This window comes from Anser brachyrhynchus (assembly GCF_964034855.1).
Source record: "Anser brachyrhynchus genome assembly, chromosome: 29".
Lineage (NCBI taxonomy): Eukaryota > Metazoa > Chordata > Aves > Anseriformes > Anatidae > Anser > Anser brachyrhynchus.
This window is the reverse complement of record NC_137722.1, coordinates 2,405,726-2,424,269: the sequence shown is the minus strand read 5'-3', so window position 1 is coordinate 2,424,269 and position 18,544 is coordinate 2,405,726. Positions and strand designations below refer to the sequence as shown.

Genomic DNA, 18,544 nt, shown 5'->3' with positions numbered 1-18,544 from the left:
ACCGGGAGAGACGGGACAGAAGCGTCGGCACGGCTGTGCCGAGCCTCTCCGCCTGCACCAGCCCCTGCCCGCTTCGCTGTGCCCTGGTGCTGGGGACACCCAGGTGCTCCGAGCTGCAGCAGCCGGCTCCGTGCCCCACGGGCAGAGCGGCTGGGAAGGGGAGTGAGCGCTGCTTCAGGTGGCCAGGGGAGCCCCCAGCCCCGCTTCGCTGCTCTGAGCTTGCCCCAGCCCCTCTGCTGCCTGCCCTGGGTAAAGGGGACAAAGCAGCCGCCCCAGGGCTCCTGAGCCAGGCAAACTCAGCCCAGCGCTGCGTCCAGAAGGGTCCGAGCCAGCTCTGCCAGCACAGGCAGCTACCAGAGGCCAGAGCAGAGCTCCCAGCACGTGGATCTGTGCAAGATGAGGCGGTGAATCGCAATTAAGAAATGGAGTTTTATACCGGGAGCTGGTGCAATCCGGCCTCTCCTGCAGGATGACCCAGAGCAATTCGGGTTTCTGGCTCTTCCCCCAGCTGCTGCTCAATACCTGGGCTGGCGCTGTTGCATGCCAGCCTCTATTTATATGGCCCCCACACCGGGATGGGCTGCGACAGACCTTCGCTGAGCGGGACCAGAGCAGCACAGGACCTGCCCAGGTAACCCCAGGGTTGGGGCCGCAGCGTTCACAAGGGTGCAGCTCCTCTGGCTGGGTCAGGCACATCTGGAGGGAGGTATAGAAAGGCTCGGACACAGCTGGCTCAAGGACATCCAAACACTGCTGAGGCAGGAGCTTGCTCTGAGGAGGAGGTGGGCGCCGCTCTGAAGGTCCCCAGCCCATCGCGCTGCTGCAGGGAAAGAGGCGGAGCGGTGTCACGCTCGGGGGGAGCACAGCAAGGCTCCACCAAAAACGCGTCCTTGGTGCTTCTTAGTCACGCTGAGGACAAAAGCTCATGTGTAAGAGGGCCAGAAGGAAACAGCCACCGAGTGCTGAGCAGGATGGGCGGTTGGGGGCTGAGGGAGACGCAGGGGCCAGGTAGGACGGAGAGCTTTGAACCAGCACCTGCCACGAGCGCGCCCACCCGAGGAGCACCGGCTGCAACGGGCTCCCATGGGCAGCAGCCAGCAGGGAAGTGCAGGGCCTCGCACCTGAGATCCGAAGACCTCCCAACACCAGGGAAAACCCCCAGCGCTATGTGCTCAGGAGAGCTGTCCGACGGCTGAGACTAACAGCTCCTGGGGCGCAGCGGCAGCTGCTCCGACCCAGACGCCACCAGTCCCTGCGCGCTCCCCAGGACCCAGCCTTCATCCCAGGGCAGCACACGGGACACTCTGCCTCTTCCTTCCCCCAGAGCCGAGCTCCAGCGAGGATGTGGCCGTGGCTGTGGCTGGCGGCGGTGCTGGCGGGGCTGCTGTGGCTGCGGCGCTGGCACCGGGAGCGGCAGACGGTGCCCGGCCTCTCGGAGAAGTTCGTGCTGATCACGGGCTGCGACTCGGGCTTCGGCAACCTGCTGGCACGGCAGCTGGACGCGCGGGGGCTGCGGGTGCTGGCGGGCTGCCTGACGGAGCCGGGGGCCGCCAGGCTGCGGGCGGCCACCTCGCAGCGCCTGCAGACCGTCCTCCTGGACGTCACCTCCAGCCACAGCATTGCTGCCGCCACCGCCTGGGTCCAGGAGCGTGTGGGTGACCGAGGTAGGACGGGGGGGGCACGGCTGGGGCTGGGGGCATGGCAAGGGGGCAGAGACCGTCTCAACTCATCCCCTTTCCAGGGCTGTGGGGGCTGGTGAACAACGCCGGGATCGCCGTCCCCTCTGCTCCCAACGAGTGGCTGAGCAAGGACGACTTCGTCAAGGTGCTGGACATCAACCTGGTCGGCGTCATCGAGGTGACGCTGAGCCTCCTGCCCCTGGTGCGCAGAGCCCGGGGCCGGGTGGTCAACGTGGCCAGCGTGATGGGGCGCATCGCCCTGGTGGGAGGGGGGTACTGCCCCTCCAAGTACGGCGTGGAGGCCTTCTCCGACAGCCTCAGGTATGGGGGAGGCCAGCCTCATCCCTCTCGGGGCTCCCGTCTGCTGGGCGGTTGTACCCTGCTTTCCCCACGCAGGGCTTTGAGCTGTGCCCAGCTGCCTCCCATCCCCACAGCTGAGCTGAGCATTGAGCCACGGGGAGGGCTTGTGAAAGACGTCCCCGTGGGTTGGGAAACTTGTGCAAGGCCGGAGCCAGCGGTTGTGCAAGTAGAGAAGGGTTTTGAGGAGCCTCAGGGAGAGGCGAGGGCTCCCCGGCTGCCACCCGGGGGACAGAGGGGTGTCACGGGGGGTCCCCATTGCCTCGTGATGCCTGGTCCCTGGGGTGCTGATGGCCCCCTCCCCGGCCAGGCGTGAGATGCGCCCCTTCGGGGTGCAGATCTCCATCATTGAACCCGGCGGCTTCCAGACGGGGATGACTGACCCCAGGGTGCTGGTGAAGGCCTTGGAGCGCCTCTGGGAGAGGCTCCCAGCGGAGACCCAGGCAGCCTACGGCCCCCGCTACTTGGAGAGCTGTGAGTACCCCCCCCCTCCCCAGCCCTCACACCCCCGGGGCTGTGCTGCTGACCCCCGTTTGTCCCCCACCAGATGCCCGGCGCACGGCCCTGGTACACCGCCTGAGCAGCTCCCGCCTGTCCATCGTCACCGGCTGCATGGAGCACGCGCTGCTCGCCCGCTGCCCCCGCAGCCGCTACACGGCCGGCTGGGACGCCCGGCTCGCCTTCCTGCCGCTCAGCTACTGCCCGGCCTGGCTCTCTGACACCATTATCACTTTTTTCCTGCCCAGCCCGGCCGGGGGGATACCTGCACGCCCCTGAGATGTGTGTCTCTGTCCCCGTTACGCTGCTCAATAAAGCTGGCGTGAAGGGGGCTTCCCGTGGCGAGCTCCATCCTCAGAGGGACCTGGAAGCTGCTGGGACGCGGTCCTGGGCCACCCGCTCCGCTCAAGGCGCACCCAAGCCCTTGCCCGGAGCAGCTGCAAGCATCGGAGCCGCGGCCGTGGAGACGGCTGTGCCCCGACAGCCCTGCGGGGGTCCCGCAGCATCCCCCCGGGCAGCAGCAGCCTTCCTCGGCGCTTCCCACCTCCCCGGACCTCAATGACACCTCGCACAGCTTGGCGTGCGGGGTGCGGACACGGGTCCCTTGGCCACCAGCCGCGGCCTGCAGGGAGGACAACCCCAGTGCAGCCTCCCTCCAGGCTTTTATTTGGTTTTTGGGGGGTATTTAGGGCCAAACACTTACCCGCACGCCAGATCCACAGGCTCCGGAGCTGCCACATGCTTCTGTAGTGCTCTGGGTGCCTTTATCCGTAGCTCACTACCTCCCTCAGCTGCTGAAAGCTGGTTGGGAGCACCCGGGCAGCTTTTTGCCCTTAGCACAGGGGGAGAAATCCCCAGCCGCCAGCTCCCAGCTTCATCTGAGCAGTCAGGGACCGGCCCCGTGCAAAGCCCCCAGTGGCGCGGCCCCGCTGTCTGCAGGCTCCCCTGGCACCAGGTGGATGTTGCTGGGTTTCGGCACATCAGCTGCGTGGGCGGCAACTCACATCCTTCATAACCCTAATTAAGGGCTGATTAGCGATGATCAGCTGGGAGACAAGCCCCTTAGGTTGTGCACTTGCCTGCGGGGTAAGAGCAGCGTTAACAGCAGCCTGGCTCCCACCCACCCAAGTCCCACAGTGCTTCTCCCTCGTGTGCAAGAGCGGGACAGCGCCGGGGCGAGAAGCCCGGGCAGGGAGCACTCGGGGCCCCCGTGCACGCTGTGCCACAGCCCCATGGCAGCAGCCAGCAAAACTTTCAGTTGTTTTTTTTTTTGCTGGGCATGGCAGGCGGGTACGGCATCCCCAGCAGCCTGCACGGCACCACGTCCCTGCGCGTCCCCGGGGGGGGGGGTGTAGAGCGCAGCGGCGACGCTGGGCAGCACTGGGAGAACGGCTGGTCCCAGAGCAGCCCTGCCTGCTGCCGGCAACCATGAAGTACAAATCCCACGGGAATTTTGGGCCCAGATTCAGCTCCGTGGGGTAAAAGCTCCAGCGGGGCTTCAAGTCCCTCCGGTGTCCCAGGGACACCCGCCCCCCCCGAGCTGAGCTCCCCCAGCTGCCCCTCCCGCCCTGCCCCGAGCCCTGGAGCGGTGCCTTTCCGGAGAGGAAGCAGCCTCTTATCCCACTTATCTCCAAACAAATGGAAGAAGCGGGCCCCTGGAGAGGGTGGGGGCCCCTTGGGCTCGCTGGAGACGGTCAGGTTTGGGTGCCGGTGGCCTTGGAGCATCCCAGCAGAGATTGGGAGAAGGAGCCGAGCTGCCTGCCCCAGCTCCTGCCCCGCTCCCAGCGGCACGGCTGGCTTGGAAATGCCACCAGCTCCTGCAGCTGGAAGTCCTGGCTGGGATCGGGCAGCCCCAAAACGCCCCCAGGAAAGCCTCAGGTCCCGCGGGTTGCTCTTGATCCAACCGCTGCAGGGTCACCTTCGTCGCTCGGTCCTTCCTGCTGCATCTACCAACGCTTTTGCTCTCCACAGACAGGTCTGGTCCTTCCTCAAGCCCTTGGGAAATAAAATGCCAAGACAAGGAGCTTGCCAGCCCACAGTGGATAGTGTTTGTGCCATCAAAGCTGGATTGCATGCCCCAGTCTTAGAAGGTGAGGAAGACGAAAACAAATAAATGACCCCGAGGCCCTCACGCCGGTGCCTGGCCCTGCAGGGCAGAGCACCACGGCTGCAGCTGGGCAGGACAGAGTCCAGGGGCTGTTGGGGCTGGGACCAGCTTCTTTCCCCTCCTCACCCCCTCTTAGCATCGGCCCCTGCTGGCCGTGGCCGCGGTGCGTGGCCTGGATCCGATTCCTGCCTTTCCCATGGGCTTGCAGCGGGCAATAACTCCCCTCAGCTCATCTCCTCCCGCCTCAGTTTCACGATCTGTTACACGGAAACAAAAACCGCATCCCTGCCCTGCTGGGAAGGTGCAGCCACAGCAAAGGCCGAGCCTCCCGGCCCACGGCACAGCGTGGCACCCCTGTGCCAGCCGCGGGGCAAAGCGCACCCTGCGGTGCCGGGGGTGGGACCAAAACCCCGAGTTCCCCTTTGCAAACAGAGGCTGGGACCCTGCGGGGCCGGGGTACCTGCTCGCTGGGGTCGCTGGCGACTGGCCTGTTGTTGTGCAAGGGCCGACTTATCAGTGCCGTATGCTTCCCTGTTCCAGCCGTGCCTTCCTTCCGAGCCGATTGTTGATCACAATGTCTTGTCTGCACTTGAAAAGGAGATTTCCTGCAATTGTTTTGCAGGACTTGCAGCTCGATGCAAAACGTTCTGCCTATCAGCCCCCTCCCCAGCGTGGGGGCAAGGCTAAAGCCCCCTCCCTTCCCCTGCAAAACTGCCAGGCAATCACGTTGGGTTGATTAATTGCTGCCTGGCCAGAGGTGTTGCTGTGGAGATAGCCATCTGCAGCGAATTCCGACGGCTCAGGAGGCATCGCAGCTCCAGCTGCCCCCGTGCCTTAAAATCCTGGCTCAGAGGCAGTGCCCTGGGGGATGTGGTTGCTTTCCCCCCCCCTCAGCAATGTGCTGTGTCCCCAGTGTGCCGATTTTGGGCTCTTTCCCCAACGGAAAGCCTGAGGGCCCCCGAGCAATGCCTCGGGGACAGGCACGGCACATTCCCCCTAACCCCCTTTATCCCTCGGGGCTCCCAGCAGATTCATTTTCCCCCTGCCCACGGCACCAGCGAGCCCTGGGCAGGATTAGGCCCATGGCTTGGTGGCTGCCATATCCTGCGTGGATTAGGCAGCAGGTGGGATGTCTCCAAATCACCCACGGAGCCCCTCTGGTGCTGATGCTGGCACCTTCCCGAGGCCTCCCCTTCCCCAGCGCGCCGTGACCTCAGGTGCACGCCAAACCGGGGGGCTGGAAGCCGCGTCTGGCGTCCCCTCGCGCTGGGCTGTCTCAGGATATCGGGCTGCCATGGTCATTTCCTGCTGGGGAGGATCCCAGAGCCCACCCCACGCCCTGCGGCGGCCGCATCCCCGCACGCCCAGACGAGCGCCAGCCGCCGTGCCGCGAGGATCGCCCCGCGCAGCTGCTCCGCACGCCTGCCGGTGAGCCAGCACGCCTCGCGCCCCTCTCCCACCGCTGCCTCGGGAGTCGAAAGCCCCGGGCACAGCTAGGCTCTGGCCCTGCGGGCTTCTCGCCAAAGCTTTCAGGAGGGTGACAGCGCCTGGGCAGGGCTGGTGCTCTGGGGGCGCTGGTTGCGGTGCGCGGAGCCCCGCGCGGTGCCGTGGGGTGCCCCGGTGCAGCGATGCACTTGGTATTCCTGGGGACGGGTCCCCTCGGGAGTTCTGCAGCGGGGTCCGCGGCACCTTTGCCGTGCGGCTGCAGCCGTGCTGGGATCCACAGGCTTTCACGCTTGTGGCAATAAAAGGATGCTGTTACATTTCCCTTAAGTTCGTAGTTTTGGTGCCTACTCAGAGCCCCGAGGGGATCCGGTGCAGTGCGCGGCAGGGAGGAGCGAGGGGGCATTCCCATCTGGGCCGCACGGCACCTGCACGCCGCAGCGGGGGCAAGGCTGCTGCTGCGGTCTCCTGCGTGCTTTGTGGTCCTGACCGCGGCGCCGGGGTGCACCTCTGCGTGTAGGGGCAGGGCGGCAGCAGCGGGGATCCCACCAGCTCTGCGCCGGGGGGACCTGAGCACAGGAGGCGTGGAGGCAGCTGCAGGGAGCAGCAAGGGAGGCTCCCAGGCTTGCAGCCCCATGCCCACGCTGACGTTGCTGAGCCTCGGGGCTTGCAGGTGCCCTGACTGGGTCCTTGTACTCTGCCACCTGCCAGTCCCCAGCGCCGCGTGTCCCCAGGGTACGGCCACGGCTGGCTGTGCTCCAACAGGGATGGAAGCGGGAACACAGCTGGGGGACTGGGAGGCTGCTGCTTGCGGCTGGCATTTGTCTGCGAGGTGAGGTTAACGTTCAATGCTGATGCAGCGTCTTTGGAGGGATGATGTAGGAATTTACCCATCGAAATAAAATCCCATAGGATTAAAAAAAAAATACACACATACTTCCAGAACCTCCCCCTGCGACTGAACTTCACCAGGAGAGACCAGCTGTTTTTCCTCTATTTTCCAGCTGCCCCACTCAGTGCAGCCACTTAGATTTTCTATCTGAGTTTCTCTTTTGATCTTTTCTTATGTCTAAATGAAAGCTCCTGCCCCTTATAAATAACTTTTTTTTTTTTGGGGGGGGGGGAGGGATCTCTAGCATCCCTCAGTGCAAGGAGGCAGAGGGATATAAAGCAAGACCTGGTGAGCAAGTCTCACAGCTTAATTCAAGCAAGTCTCATAGTGTGACACCCACAGCTGGGTCTTTGTGAGACCCCTGTGTCCCATACCCCCGGTGCTGCAATTCAGTCGTCATTTGGGACGGCCAAGAGCAGAAATTGAAGTTACCAAGAAGCTGAGTGTGCGGATGCTTCCCGGCTCTAGCACCTGGCAGGGGGAGGACTCCCAGCGTGGCTGCAGCTCTCTGCCCCGCCGAAGGGCTCCGCAGTTCATTGCTCTCCCTTTCTTTGCAGCTACCAGAATGGCTGAGATGACCGCTGCCCCCAGCGAGGCGCCCACTCTCCCAAATGAGTACGGGGACTACCACAACTGGTCTGAGCTGCTCCACCTCTTCAACTACACCTACACGTTCTGCGAGTTCAGCCTGGATGAGAACGTCAAGCGGGTCGTCCTCTTCATCCTTTACCTGGTCATCTTCGTGGTGGGCTTGGTGGAGAACCTCCTCGTCATCTGGGTCAACTGGCAGACACGGGGCAACAAGAGCTTGGTGAACCTCTACATCATCAACATGGCCATTGCCGACCTCGGAGTGCTGCTCTCGCTGCCCATCTGGATGCTGGAGGTGATGCTGGATTACACCTGGCTCTGGGGCAGCTTCCTCTGCCGCTTCACGCACTACTTCTACTTCGCCAACATGTATGCCAGCATCTTATTTCTCACCTGCCTGAGTGTGGATCGCTACGTGTCCCTGACGAGCTCCTCCCTCTTCTGGCGTAAGCACCAGCACCGGGCACGCCGCATCATCTGCGCCTGCAGCTGGGTCCTGGCAGCAGCCATCCCCTTCCTGGAGGTCGCTCACATGCAGCTGGTCAACACCGGAGAGCCCATCTGCATCTTCATGGCCCCCTTCGAGACCTATGACGAGTGGGCGCTGGCAGTCAGCTTGGCCACCACCACCATTGGGTTCCTCATCCCCTTCCCCATCATCGCCGTTTTCAACATCCTGACGGCCAGGTTCCTGAAGCGCACCAAGCCGGAGAGCAGGAAGCACTGTCTGCTCATCTACGCCTACATCATCGTGTTCCTCGTCAGCTGGCTGCCCTTCCACGTCACGCTCACGCTGCTCACCCTCGACGGCAACCACATCATCCTCCACTGCACGTTCGCTCACTTCCTCTACTTCTTCTACGACATCATAGACTGCTTCACCCTGCTCCACTGCGTGATCAACCCAATCCTCTACAACTTCCTAAGCAAAAACTTCCGCAGCAAGCTCATCTCTGCCGTGGTGAAATACATCCCCAAAGACCTAGCCGGCCAGAAAGGTGCAGACAATTCCTCCTCCACCACGCAGCACTCCATAGTCATCACGAAGGACAACAACCCCCCCAATTAAGCGGGGCGTTGGACTGCCCGCTCGTGGCTGGCCCCAGGGGGGTGGCCAGCTCCCTGGGCTCACTGCGGTCAGTAAGATTATTTTCCCTGGTGCTAAGCAGACACTTTGCTTTTAAACAACACTTCTTGGCTGGCCACCTACTGTGCTCTGAAGGCAAGGGCAGAGTGCCAGACGTGAAATTAGATGGTGCAGGGAGTCACAGACACGTCGCCTCTGATGTGCTGCCCTATCGGATCTGTTTTGCTAACAAAAGAATAAGAGAAAGAGATATTTCCTGTTTTCCAAAGAAACACTTGTCCTCTGTCTGCTCCGAAGCCTTCCCACCAACCCACCACTGGGACCCGACGCCAGCAGCCCCCGACCTTCCCCACAGCCACACAGGGTGGGGAACACGCTGCCCTCTTCCTTTAGCCCAGGGTTTTCTGCAGCCCCTACTTTCACTTACCCGAGTGCTCTGGCCATAACCCACTGCAAAAGTATGGGATGAACATTGCCCTTCTGCTCTGATGCTTTCCCGAGCAGGAACGAGATAGAATTCATGCCTTTGAAAGACAAACCTTCCCTCGCAGCACCTGGCAGGGAGCTGAAAGCCTGATTTTACAGAAATGAAGGCAACAAAACCCGGAGGTGCTGAGCATGACACAGAGCTGAGCTTTAACGAGGGGAGGAACCACTCAACATCAGCAACTCGTTGAGAGCGATTGTTCAAACCCAGCAGTAAATTAGGGACAATTAGAGCTGGGTTTCACTGCACAAGTCTGCCTTCAAACAGGGCTGGGGAGAATCGAGTTAGGGTTCCTGGTTTGCATACTGCAGCAGGACACCCAGCTCATTAACTCCGGTCTCCTTTAAAGCATCTCGTGTCGGGTTCCTCAGCCGCTGGGCACCTTTCTAAGTACCGGCAGGCTCTGGCAGTCCTTGACACGCAGTCCCTCTCAATCAAAGTCGCATGGAAGGCGTGCGCTGCGGCACTTCCACGTGCACGCACCCTCGGAGCACGGGCTGCAAGAAACTGGAGCATCCGGAGAAAGTTCCTCCTCATCTGGCTTCGGCTCAGTCACATGCTGTGGGTCAAGCCCTGGCTAGGGGAAGGTGAAGGAGCGGCAGCCGCTGGAAGGGAATTCATAAATCTGGAGGCCTTGAGCTGCTTAAGAAACACATTTTTAAAAAAGCAAGGCATAAGCAAATTGGACCGGATCCGAGGACAGGATGCTCGCCTCCAGCAGCGGAGGGCAGGATGTGCCGGGCTGACACGGACCCACGGTCACCGTGGGGCTGGCCGGGGGCCGCTCTGCGCCCCCGCTGCACGCCCCAGGACTGCTGCGCAGAGATGTCCCTGCTCGCCTCCAGAAGGGGACCGGCCCGGGCAGGAAAAGACAAATCCTTCTCTGTCACAGAAATATTTGCTGAGCAGCCAGGGCAGAAGTCAGCCCCCCGACACGAGGGCAGCCCCTTCAATAGGCGATGCGGAGGCAGCCGCTGGCTGAGCACGGCTCCGGGCCCGACCCCTCTCAAGGCTTCCTTTGCTCACGCCCTCTCATTCTCACTGAAGAAACTGAAGATAAGCACACAATAGCAAGACATCTGATACATGACATAACCCGGACAGCGCTATATTCAAGTTACTTAAGCATGTACAACTTGGTATTTGACCTATTAAACTTTTGTTTTCTTTTGTTTTAAAGAAAACTCTCCTAATGCATCTGCAACTTTTGTGCGCTGCAGCTCACAGTGCTGGAGGCCAGAGCGGCCTCAGAATTATTTCACCCACAGCTTCACCCAGAGACCTGGCTCCAAAACCCTGCAGGTCCTGCAGCTCCCCTTGACTCCCCCCCGGCCTTCCCTTGTCCCCTCTCATGGGAAGCCGTCCCAGCAGCGCGTTCCTTTAGCACTTCCCAAATACCCGCTGCTCCTGGGCCTCGTCCCCAGCTTGAATTTGTCCAGCACCTGCTCCTGGCACTGGCTAACTATAAAAAGAATTATTATTTACTTTTTACTACAGAAACAAGGCACAAGAGGTCAACATTTTTCATTTTATTATTCTAAATAAAAACCACACTTTGTGCTGAACAATGGAGTATAAAAGAACCCAATGTACAACGATTTTAGACATCTACTATTTGGGGGGAAAGTTTACAAAATATACAAAACTTTACAGCAAATAGATAGTAAACACTTAAATATCAGGAGGTCAGTACCTACTATTAACTTAACAAAAAGGTTAGACAGCAATTCAACTTTTTTTTTTTTTTTTCCTTTCTTCCGCTTAATTATTTTGTTAAGAGACCCGGATCCTTCGAGAAAGGGGAGGACAAACCGGAACGGCGCGATGCATTGCGGGGGTCGGAGCAAGGCAGCTCCGAGCACCCTTCGCAGCGCCGCGGGGGCCGCTAGGGCCCCATCCCAGGCCTGGTGGGGCTGGCAGAGGGGCCGTGTGGGGCCGGGCCCGGTGTGGGGCCGGGGCCGGGCCCGGTGTGGGGCCAGGCCCGGTGTGGGGCCGGGCCCGCTGTGGGGCCAGGCCCGCTGTGGGGCCGGGCCCGGTGTGGGGCCAGGCCCGCTGTGGGGCCAGGCCCGCTGTGGGGCATGCCACGCAGCCCCCCGACCACAGGGGAGGAGAGCTCCCTCAGCCCCTCTCAGCCATGGCCCCGTCCCCACACTGCCTCCGCGAACGAGAGCTCGCCGCCAATCGCAGGCAGCTTCACGTGGGAATAATTCATGACCACACAGGGAAGAAACCAAGACAGAAACGTCAGGGACCTGAGCGCTCTCTCCCCACCCGCACACCAAAAGCAGCCGGCAGAAGACGGGGTGGGCTTTTGCTTTCCTGTCCCTGTGCTCAGAAGGGTGGGCTTGCTTTGCCCGCTACTGTTTCAGTGTAAAAGCTTCTCTTTTTGGTTTATGTGCACAAAAGGCTTTTGCTTCACAGCTTAGCTGGACACGGGGCTGCAGGCTGTTACCACGCACCAGTGCCCCGAGGCGTCCCGAAGCTCATTGAAGCTCCTGGGGCATTTCGGGAGGGTCTCGAGGCTTTGAAGACTCAGCGGTCTCAAGCCTCCCTCACATCCTTCATAACAACCTCCAAAGCAGACCACATGCCAGGGCCCCGTCCACCAGCACACCTCACCACCATCAGGACAACGGAGGCGACCCTGTGCCTCAACGAGCCCCCCGGTGACATGCTGCCGGCCCCCAGCGCGCCTCCTGAGCTCTTCCCTTTGAGCCAGCAGGGTGGGCACGGCTCCTCGCTGCCGGGGGTCCCGCACCAAGGCCGCTGGCTGACCAGCAGCACCCCACAACCAGCACTCGGGAAGCGCAACTCTGGCTGACAGACACCCTCCCCACCTCCCGCACGAGCCACCTACCATCTCAGTACCTCTTTTCCTCTGTAAACATACTGCACGCACCAAAGTGCCAAGCGGACGAGTCCCGTTAGGCGTCTCCAGCAGGCAGTCAGCTGGCCCAAACCTGGCCAACACGACACGGACGGGGGAAAGGACGCGAACCCCTCCGCAGCCTCCACTTCCCTTTTTCCTCCCAAGTGAGGTCGGCTCCTCTGCCCCTGCCCCGTGCAGACACCGAAGTGGGAGAAGGAGGGCGCGCCAGTGCTCCAGGTGGGGGAGCGGAGTTCCCCTGCAGCCCCTGGAGGGGACCAGGGGGGAGCAGGGGGATGTGGCCCGAAGGAGGCTGCAGCCCGCAGAGAGCCCACGTGGGATCGGTTCGGGAAGGACAGCATCCCGTGGGGGGGACCCTGCACGGAGCAGGGGAAGAGCGTGATGATGAAGGAGCGGTGGAGAGGAAGCATTGCAGGCTGACCGCAGCCCCTGTTCCCCTGCACTGCTTGGGAGAGGAGGTAGAAGAGGGTGGATGGGAGGAAGGTGTTTTTAGTCTGCTTTTAGTTCTCACTGCTCTACGGTTCTTAACTGGCAATAAATCAATCTTCCCCAAGCCAAGGCTGTTTTGCCCATAACGGCAAGTGGAGGGAGATCTCCCTGTCCTTATCTCAACCCACAAGTTTCGGTCTCCCCTCACCTTGTATTGCTACGTAGCTCGTTCCACAGGACTTGGATGGGACTAAAGGAAGAGTTGCTTTCGATGGGGAAGGCTGTACCAGGAGTAAAATGACCCAGCTGGGTGGCCTTTGTACCTCAAGAAACCGGTACGGGACAGGAGAGGATGGAGGCTGTCATCTCCTCGGATGCTACACGTTAATACTCACGAGGTGCTTTGCATCTTCCACGCGCTTTGCAGATGTGAGCCAGTAATCTTCAGCACACTCCAGGGAGGTAGGTCGGTACCACAAGTGTTACCACCCTCATTTTACAGATGAGGAAACTGAGGCAAAGAGGTGAAGTGACTTGCCCAAGGCCACAGTGGAGCGGGGGGAGCAATCCCCAGGAATTCCTAGCTCACGAACAACGCGTCCGGACCACGCTGGGCTGCGGGTTGCCCCTTCGAGCGGAGGGGGAAGCGGGGTGATCTCACAGGGTTTGCAAATCACTAGTTTTGTTTTGTAACAGCATATCTTTGCAGAAGCACAGGAGCCCAATTTACGACGACTGTGGCTTGAAAGCGCTTCCTGTTTGTGAGGTAGTATGAGTTACCTAAGGGCAGTTATAACTCACGCCGTGGTATTTGGAAAATATGTTCCTCTCCACCTCTGCCCCACAGCAGGATAGCATGGGAACGAGCTGGTCCCACCCTTCCTGGTGTAAACACTGCCGGCAGGGCCGGCCCGGCCCCGGGAGCCCACACTGCAGCACACGCGGCTCCCAGCGGCTGCCCCGGCACACGCCGCGGTCACGGCGTCGCCACAGAAGGCGAACGAACTCACATCGGCACCAACACCGTCCTGCAGCGCTCGTCGGCGAGGAGACGCGTCCGGGATGCGGCAACCCACGGCGGCAGTGGTGGCAGCAGCAGGGGCCATGCCTCCGGCAGAGCTCCGTCCTTCCCGACGACACCGACGGAGAGATAAGGCCACGGTTTTGTCTTGTGCTCATGCGCCGGGATCACGCAGCCTCAGCAACGCTGCTCTCCTGCGGCTTCCAACACGACGCCCTGGGACGCGGCGAGCGCCACGTGCACAAGAGCGGAGGAGATGCCAGCACGCCCTCAGCAGCCGGCAAAAGCCGGGCCCGATGACGCCGCTGCAAAGCGCCTCCTAGGAAGCAGCCGATCCCTCAGCACGGAGCTGCTGCCCTGCCTCGCTCGGCCATTCCTCCGCGGGACCTCCCTGCTCGCAGCACCCATCCCCTCCGAGCAGCCCCCTGCTCGGGCTGCTCCCCGCCACGAGGTGGCCGGCTCCTTCCTTTCCCTTTGTCCAAGAACGGGCTCTTTGAAGACGGCAGCAGCATCACGGGCACGGCAGCAACATGCCCAGGGCCCCCAGCCGCCCTCCGTTGCCTGCCCCTGGCATCCCGCCTCACTGCCTGCTCATCTCCCCCGCAGCGGAGCCACGGTGGCAAGGCCGATCCTGTGACACAGACTCTCCTCACAATAGCAGCAGAACCCCAGTGATGCCTAGAACGAGTCTTTGTTTTCCTGTCTTTTTTTCCTTTTTCTTCAAGTCCAGCACCATCCTGCTCTAGCTCTGTCCCTCTCTACTGAGGTCAGGTGTCAAAATATCTTAGCAGCATCAGTTTGTGGGTAAGCTCAAACTGAGGGTTAGCCTAGTCAAGTGGGCTAAAAGGTTTAAAAATAAAATCTAGATTCAAAACCTAGTGAGAAATGCTAAAAACACAAAACTCATTGGCCTCTAACAGGATCAGAGGTAAGTAAACATGACGGACTTCTCAGAATCAGTGATGTAGCTTACGTGCTGTTGATTTGTACGATGCCAATCTAAAAAGACCTAGCAAGGCCAAAAATTAAAAAAATAATAATAAAAATAGAAAAAGAGGATTCCATCCATGACGCCTGACCATTAAATAAAATAAATGACGTTTCTCCACAGCTTCTGTCGCGAGCGTTTGCTCCTTTGCTGGCCCTGCCCTGCCTCACCCCATCAGCTGTCCGCATTTTTCTCCGCATCTTTGGAATGGATAATGTACATGAAAGTCTGCTCGATGGTGAAGTCCGGGGGGAGGCTGCCTTTGTGCACGCCTATGTGCTTGCTCATGAGGTTGAGCGTGGAGCTGTAGTGGCCGCACACGGTGCAGCGGTACATGAGGGCCCCTGAGTGCGTCCGCAGGTGGCACTTGATGGTGGAGCGGCCGCGGAAGAACTTGTGGCACACCTTGCACTGGTAGGGCTTCTCTCCGGTGTGAATCCTCCGGTGGTAGTTGAACTCGCTGGTGTGGGCGAACCTCTTCCCGCAGACCTTGCAGCTGTACTTACTGTTGCCCGGCTGGCTCTGCAGCGCCAGGTCTTCGCTCAGGAACTCCTCAGGCAGCTTCCTCTTCTGCAGGCCCTGCGGCTGGAGCCGGTCACCGAAGCTGGGTCGGATATCCAGGCCGCTGCCGCACTTGTGCTGGCTGATGTGGTAGCGGTACGCCGCCTCCAGCTTGAAGCTCTGCCCGCAGAAGTGGCAGCGGAAAAGGGCCTCCTCCACGTTCTGGTGGACGGCCAGGTGCTTCTCCAGGAGGTGCCGGTCCACAAAGCTGTTGGCGCAAACGGAGCAGGAGAAGACCGAGATCCCCAAGTGAGACAGGGCGTGCCACATCAGGCTGCAGAGGCTCAGGTGCCTCTGATCGCATACGCCGCACGTCTGGCTTTTCAGGTTCACGTGGTCCAGGATGTGGTTGCGGACGGTGTGGAAGTCTTTGGCCAAAGGCTTCCCGCAGGCGGCGCACGCCAGCTCCGAGCCGGATCCTCCGCCAAACGCGCCGACCTTCCCCGGCAGCGGGTCGCTGGGGTGGACGATGACGTTGTTGTCGAACACCCCCTCTCTGCGGTGCAGGGTGAGCTGCCACTGGGTGAAGAACTTGGTCTCACACATGTCACAGGAGAAGAGGAAGATGCCGATGTGGGACAAAACGTGAGTGACCCTGGAGTTGCGGTCCTGGAAGTGGGTTTCGCAGACCTTGCAGTTCCCGGTCAGCAGGTCAACGTGATCTCTGGCGTGCTGGCGGATCAGCTGGATGTTGGGCTCCAGCACCTTCTTGCACACCTGGCAGGGCATGGCCTTGCTATCCCGGCTGTCGTTCTCAAAGGCCAGCTCTTCCTCGCTGTCGTCGCTCAGCTCAATGACTTCTTCCGACGGGCCCAGCTCCTCGCTGGCATCTTCGAAGTGCAGTTCGTCCTCGCCCAAATCTTCCAGCTGAAGCTCATCCATCTGCACAAAGCCCTGCTCTTTGGAGTGGTCGCTGTTGCTGGGACAGGAGTTGCTTCCCGTGGAGATGTCCAGGGAAGCGTCGGTGGTGAAGAAGCCACCTTTGCTGTAGTCACCGTTGCTCTGGACTTTATACTGCTGGCAGGAGCTCGTGGTGGTTTGAACGACGATGTTCACGCTGCCCAGGCTGGGCTGGGCTGCCATGCTCGCGGCAGGAGCGAACTGCCCCGCATCTGGTTCCTGCTCCGTCTTGGGAGGCTGCTGCTGCTGCTGCATCAGGGCAAGGGCCTGGCTGCCTTCGCTCGCGTTATTCCTGTCGTCCTCCTTGTAGCTGCCCACTGCCTCCCCGTGCAGGATGTAACCGCGCTCGGGGCCGAAATGCTCCCCGCCGCTCCGGATTTCCCCCAGGGAATGGTTCTGCTCGGAGGAGGCGCTGCTCAGAGGACCCGACCGGCCCTCGCCCACGGCCAGGGAGGGCTGCTTGGAGATGGCCGAGCTCTCCAAGTCGGGGAAGGTCGAGTGGCAGGCCTGCAGCAGGTCCTCCATGCCCAGCCGCTCCGCCACCTCGTAAATGACGCCTACGTTGATCAGGTCTGTGAAGAGCTCCGAGGTGTACACGAAGCTGAGGATCTTCTCGAAGTTGGCCGGGGTGATGAAGTCCACGACATAGGTCCGAGCGGCGTCCAGCCCCGTGTTCAGAAAGAGGTTCTGGAAGTAGCCTGCGGCGCAGGCCAGGACGGCCTTGTGCGCGGCAAAGGAGCGGGTGCCCACCAAAATGGTGACGTCGCACATGGTCTCGGAGAGCCTGCACTTGTTGAGTTCCTTCAGCAGGTTGTTGGGGTGGTTGGTGCTGTGCAGCTTGATCCTCATGCCCATCTTAGCAGCTGCTTGGGGGTCCCTGTCCTGGTCAGCTGCTTCTTCACGCCCTCATCAGCCGCAGGAGGTGCTTGGCATCCAGAAAGTGGCAGGGCAAGGGGCTCTGCGGGGAGTAAAACGTGAAAAACTTTAACAGCTTCACAGCCAGAGAGGTGTCGTGGCAGTCTTACCTCAAACACCCCCCCTCCTGACAAGCGACTGGGAACGAGCGCAGCTCCTTAGGTGGAGACGAACCGGAACCCCTCTCGTACCGTGAAATAAAAGAGAAAAGCCGCTGGCTCTGCCAGCGACGCCCCGAAGCTCCTGCTGCGTCCTGGGCGCCGCGCTCGGCTCTGCCGCCCACCGAGTGACGGGGGGGGGGCCTCACCTCCAGGCCTCTCCAGCACCGCTGCCTCGCAGACCCCTACCCCCAGACCCCCCGCCCGCCGCCCACCCTCGCTTCGGGTCTCCCCCGTGCCCACGTGGGCGCTTTGGTGGGGTCTCGCCTCCCCCCCCCCCACCGCAGCGCTGGGCCCCCTGTGGAGCACCTCCCGGCCCACCCTGCAGCCCCCCGGCCGGCCGCCCCCTCCTGCTCACGATCCCCCAGCCCACCCTCGGCCCCCAGGGCACCGAAAGCCCCCGATGCGTGGGGACACGAAGGGGAACCAGCCGAAGCGCGTCTCAAAAGCCCAATTCGCTGGGGGGGTCCCACGCCAGCGTCCCTGGCGCCAGCTTCCTTAGCACGGAAGAGGGGGGCGCAGGCCGGGGGGTGCTTGGCCAGGGTGCGCCCGCAGGCCTGCCCCTCGCCCCCTGCCCACCCCGGGGTGCTGGGGGGGGGGGTCTGTGGGTGCAGGGGGAGCTGAGGAAGGGTCCCCCACCCCGGGGTGCTGGGGGGGGGGTCTGTGGGTGCAGGGGGAGCTGAGGAAGGGTCCCCCCCACCCCGGGGTGCTGGGGGGGGGGGTCTGTGGGTGCAGGGGGAGCTGAGGAAGGGTCCCCCCCACTCCGGGGTGCTGGGGGGGGGTCTGTGGGTGCAGGGGGAACCGAGGAAGGGTCCCCCCACCCCGGGGTGCTGGGGGGGGGTCTGTGGGTGCAGGGGGAACCGAGGAAGGGTCCCCCCCCAAGTCCGGGGTGCTGGGGGGGGGCTAAGAGACCGGGCAATGGGGGGGAGTGGAGGGGAGGTGAGGGGAAGGGGGCACGGATCTACCACCGAGGGAATGAGCACCGGGGGTGGGGGGGGGGCACCGGGGGTGGGACACCGGAGGGGGGGGCACCAACCAGCCCCGACAGGGACGTGGGAAGTGGCCACGCTGCCGCGATTTCTGCAGGGAAGGGCTCGGCGGGGGGGGGGGTGTCAGGGGGGAACCCGTGGGGGGGGCACCGAGGGGAGCCACGGGGGGCGAGGGGGGGGTCAGAAAGGTGGGGAGGGGGGGTCAGATAAGTGAGGGGGGGGTAGAAAGGGAGGGGAGGTAACGGGAAGGGGGGGGGCGAGAGGAGCCGGGGACGGAGGGGGGCGGCGCGGCCCCGGGGGCTGGGGGTGTGTTGGGGGGGGCGGCCCCGGGGGGGTTGTGGGGGGGTTGGGGGGCTCCTTACCCGCCCGGCGCCCCGCACCATCGCCGCTCGCTCACACAAAGGCGCCGCCCCGCCCTCCGCCGGCCGCCGCCGCGACGAGCGCCCGCGCCGGCCGCCACCGGAGCCGCCTTCCGCCGCCCGGCCCCCGCCGTCGGGGCCACAGCGCCGCCGCGGCCCGGAGGGGAACTGCGGGGGGGAGGAGAACGGGGGGGGG

General features: G+C 62.1%; 3 protein-coding genes across 4 annotated transcripts; 2 read left to right on the top strand and 1 right to left on the bottom strand.

Annotated features, from left to right (window-relative positions):
- The first annotated feature begins 67 nt into the window (after positions 1 to 67).
- On the top strand, positions 68 to 2,865 carry LOC308184134 (retinol dehydrogenase 16-like). The gene is made up of 5 exons (XM_080570946.1): positions 68 to 631; positions 1,325 to 1,664; positions 1,742 to 2,000; positions 2,347 to 2,510; positions 2,584 to 2,865. Exons 1-5 carry the CDS (start codon positions 470 to 472, stop codon positions 2,811 to 2,813), a joined length of 1,155 nt encoding a protein of 384 aa, XP_080427072.1. The 5' UTR covers positions 68 to 469; the 3' UTR covers positions 2,814 to 2,865.
- A 2,428-nt stretch (positions 2,866 to 5,293) lies between these two features.
- ACKR5 (atypical chemokine receptor 5) lies at positions 5,294 to 10,325 on the top strand. The gene is made up of 2 exons (XM_080570949.1): positions 5,294 to 6,069; positions 7,534 to 10,325. Exon 2 carries the CDS (start codon positions 7,542 to 7,544, stop codon positions 8,634 to 8,636), a length of 1,095 nt encoding a protein of 364 aa, XP_080427075.1. The 5' UTR covers positions 5,294 to 6,069; positions 7,534 to 7,541; the 3' UTR covers positions 8,637 to 10,325.
- A 330-nt stretch (positions 10,326 to 10,655) lies between these two features.
- ZBTB39 (zinc finger and BTB domain containing 39) lies at positions 10,656 to 18,500 on the bottom strand. Of its 2 annotated transcripts, none has more exons than XM_080570924.1 (2): positions 18,352 to 18,500; positions 10,656 to 16,885 (listed from the first exon to the last, which is right to left on the bottom strand). In XM_080570924.1, exon 2 carries the CDS (start codon positions 16,780 to 16,782, stop codon positions 14,641 to 14,643), a length of 2,142 nt encoding a protein of 713 aa, XP_080427050.1. In that variant the 5' UTR covers positions 16,783 to 16,885; positions 18,352 to 18,500; the 3' UTR covers positions 10,656 to 14,640. The 2 variants fall into 2 exon arrangements, with proteins under 2 accessions (XP_080427050.1, XP_080427051.1); XM_080570925.1 differs by lacking the exon at positions 18,352 to 18,500 and adding an exon at positions 17,374 to 17,638.
- Between the last annotated feature and the right edge of the window lie 44 nt (positions 18,501 to 18,544).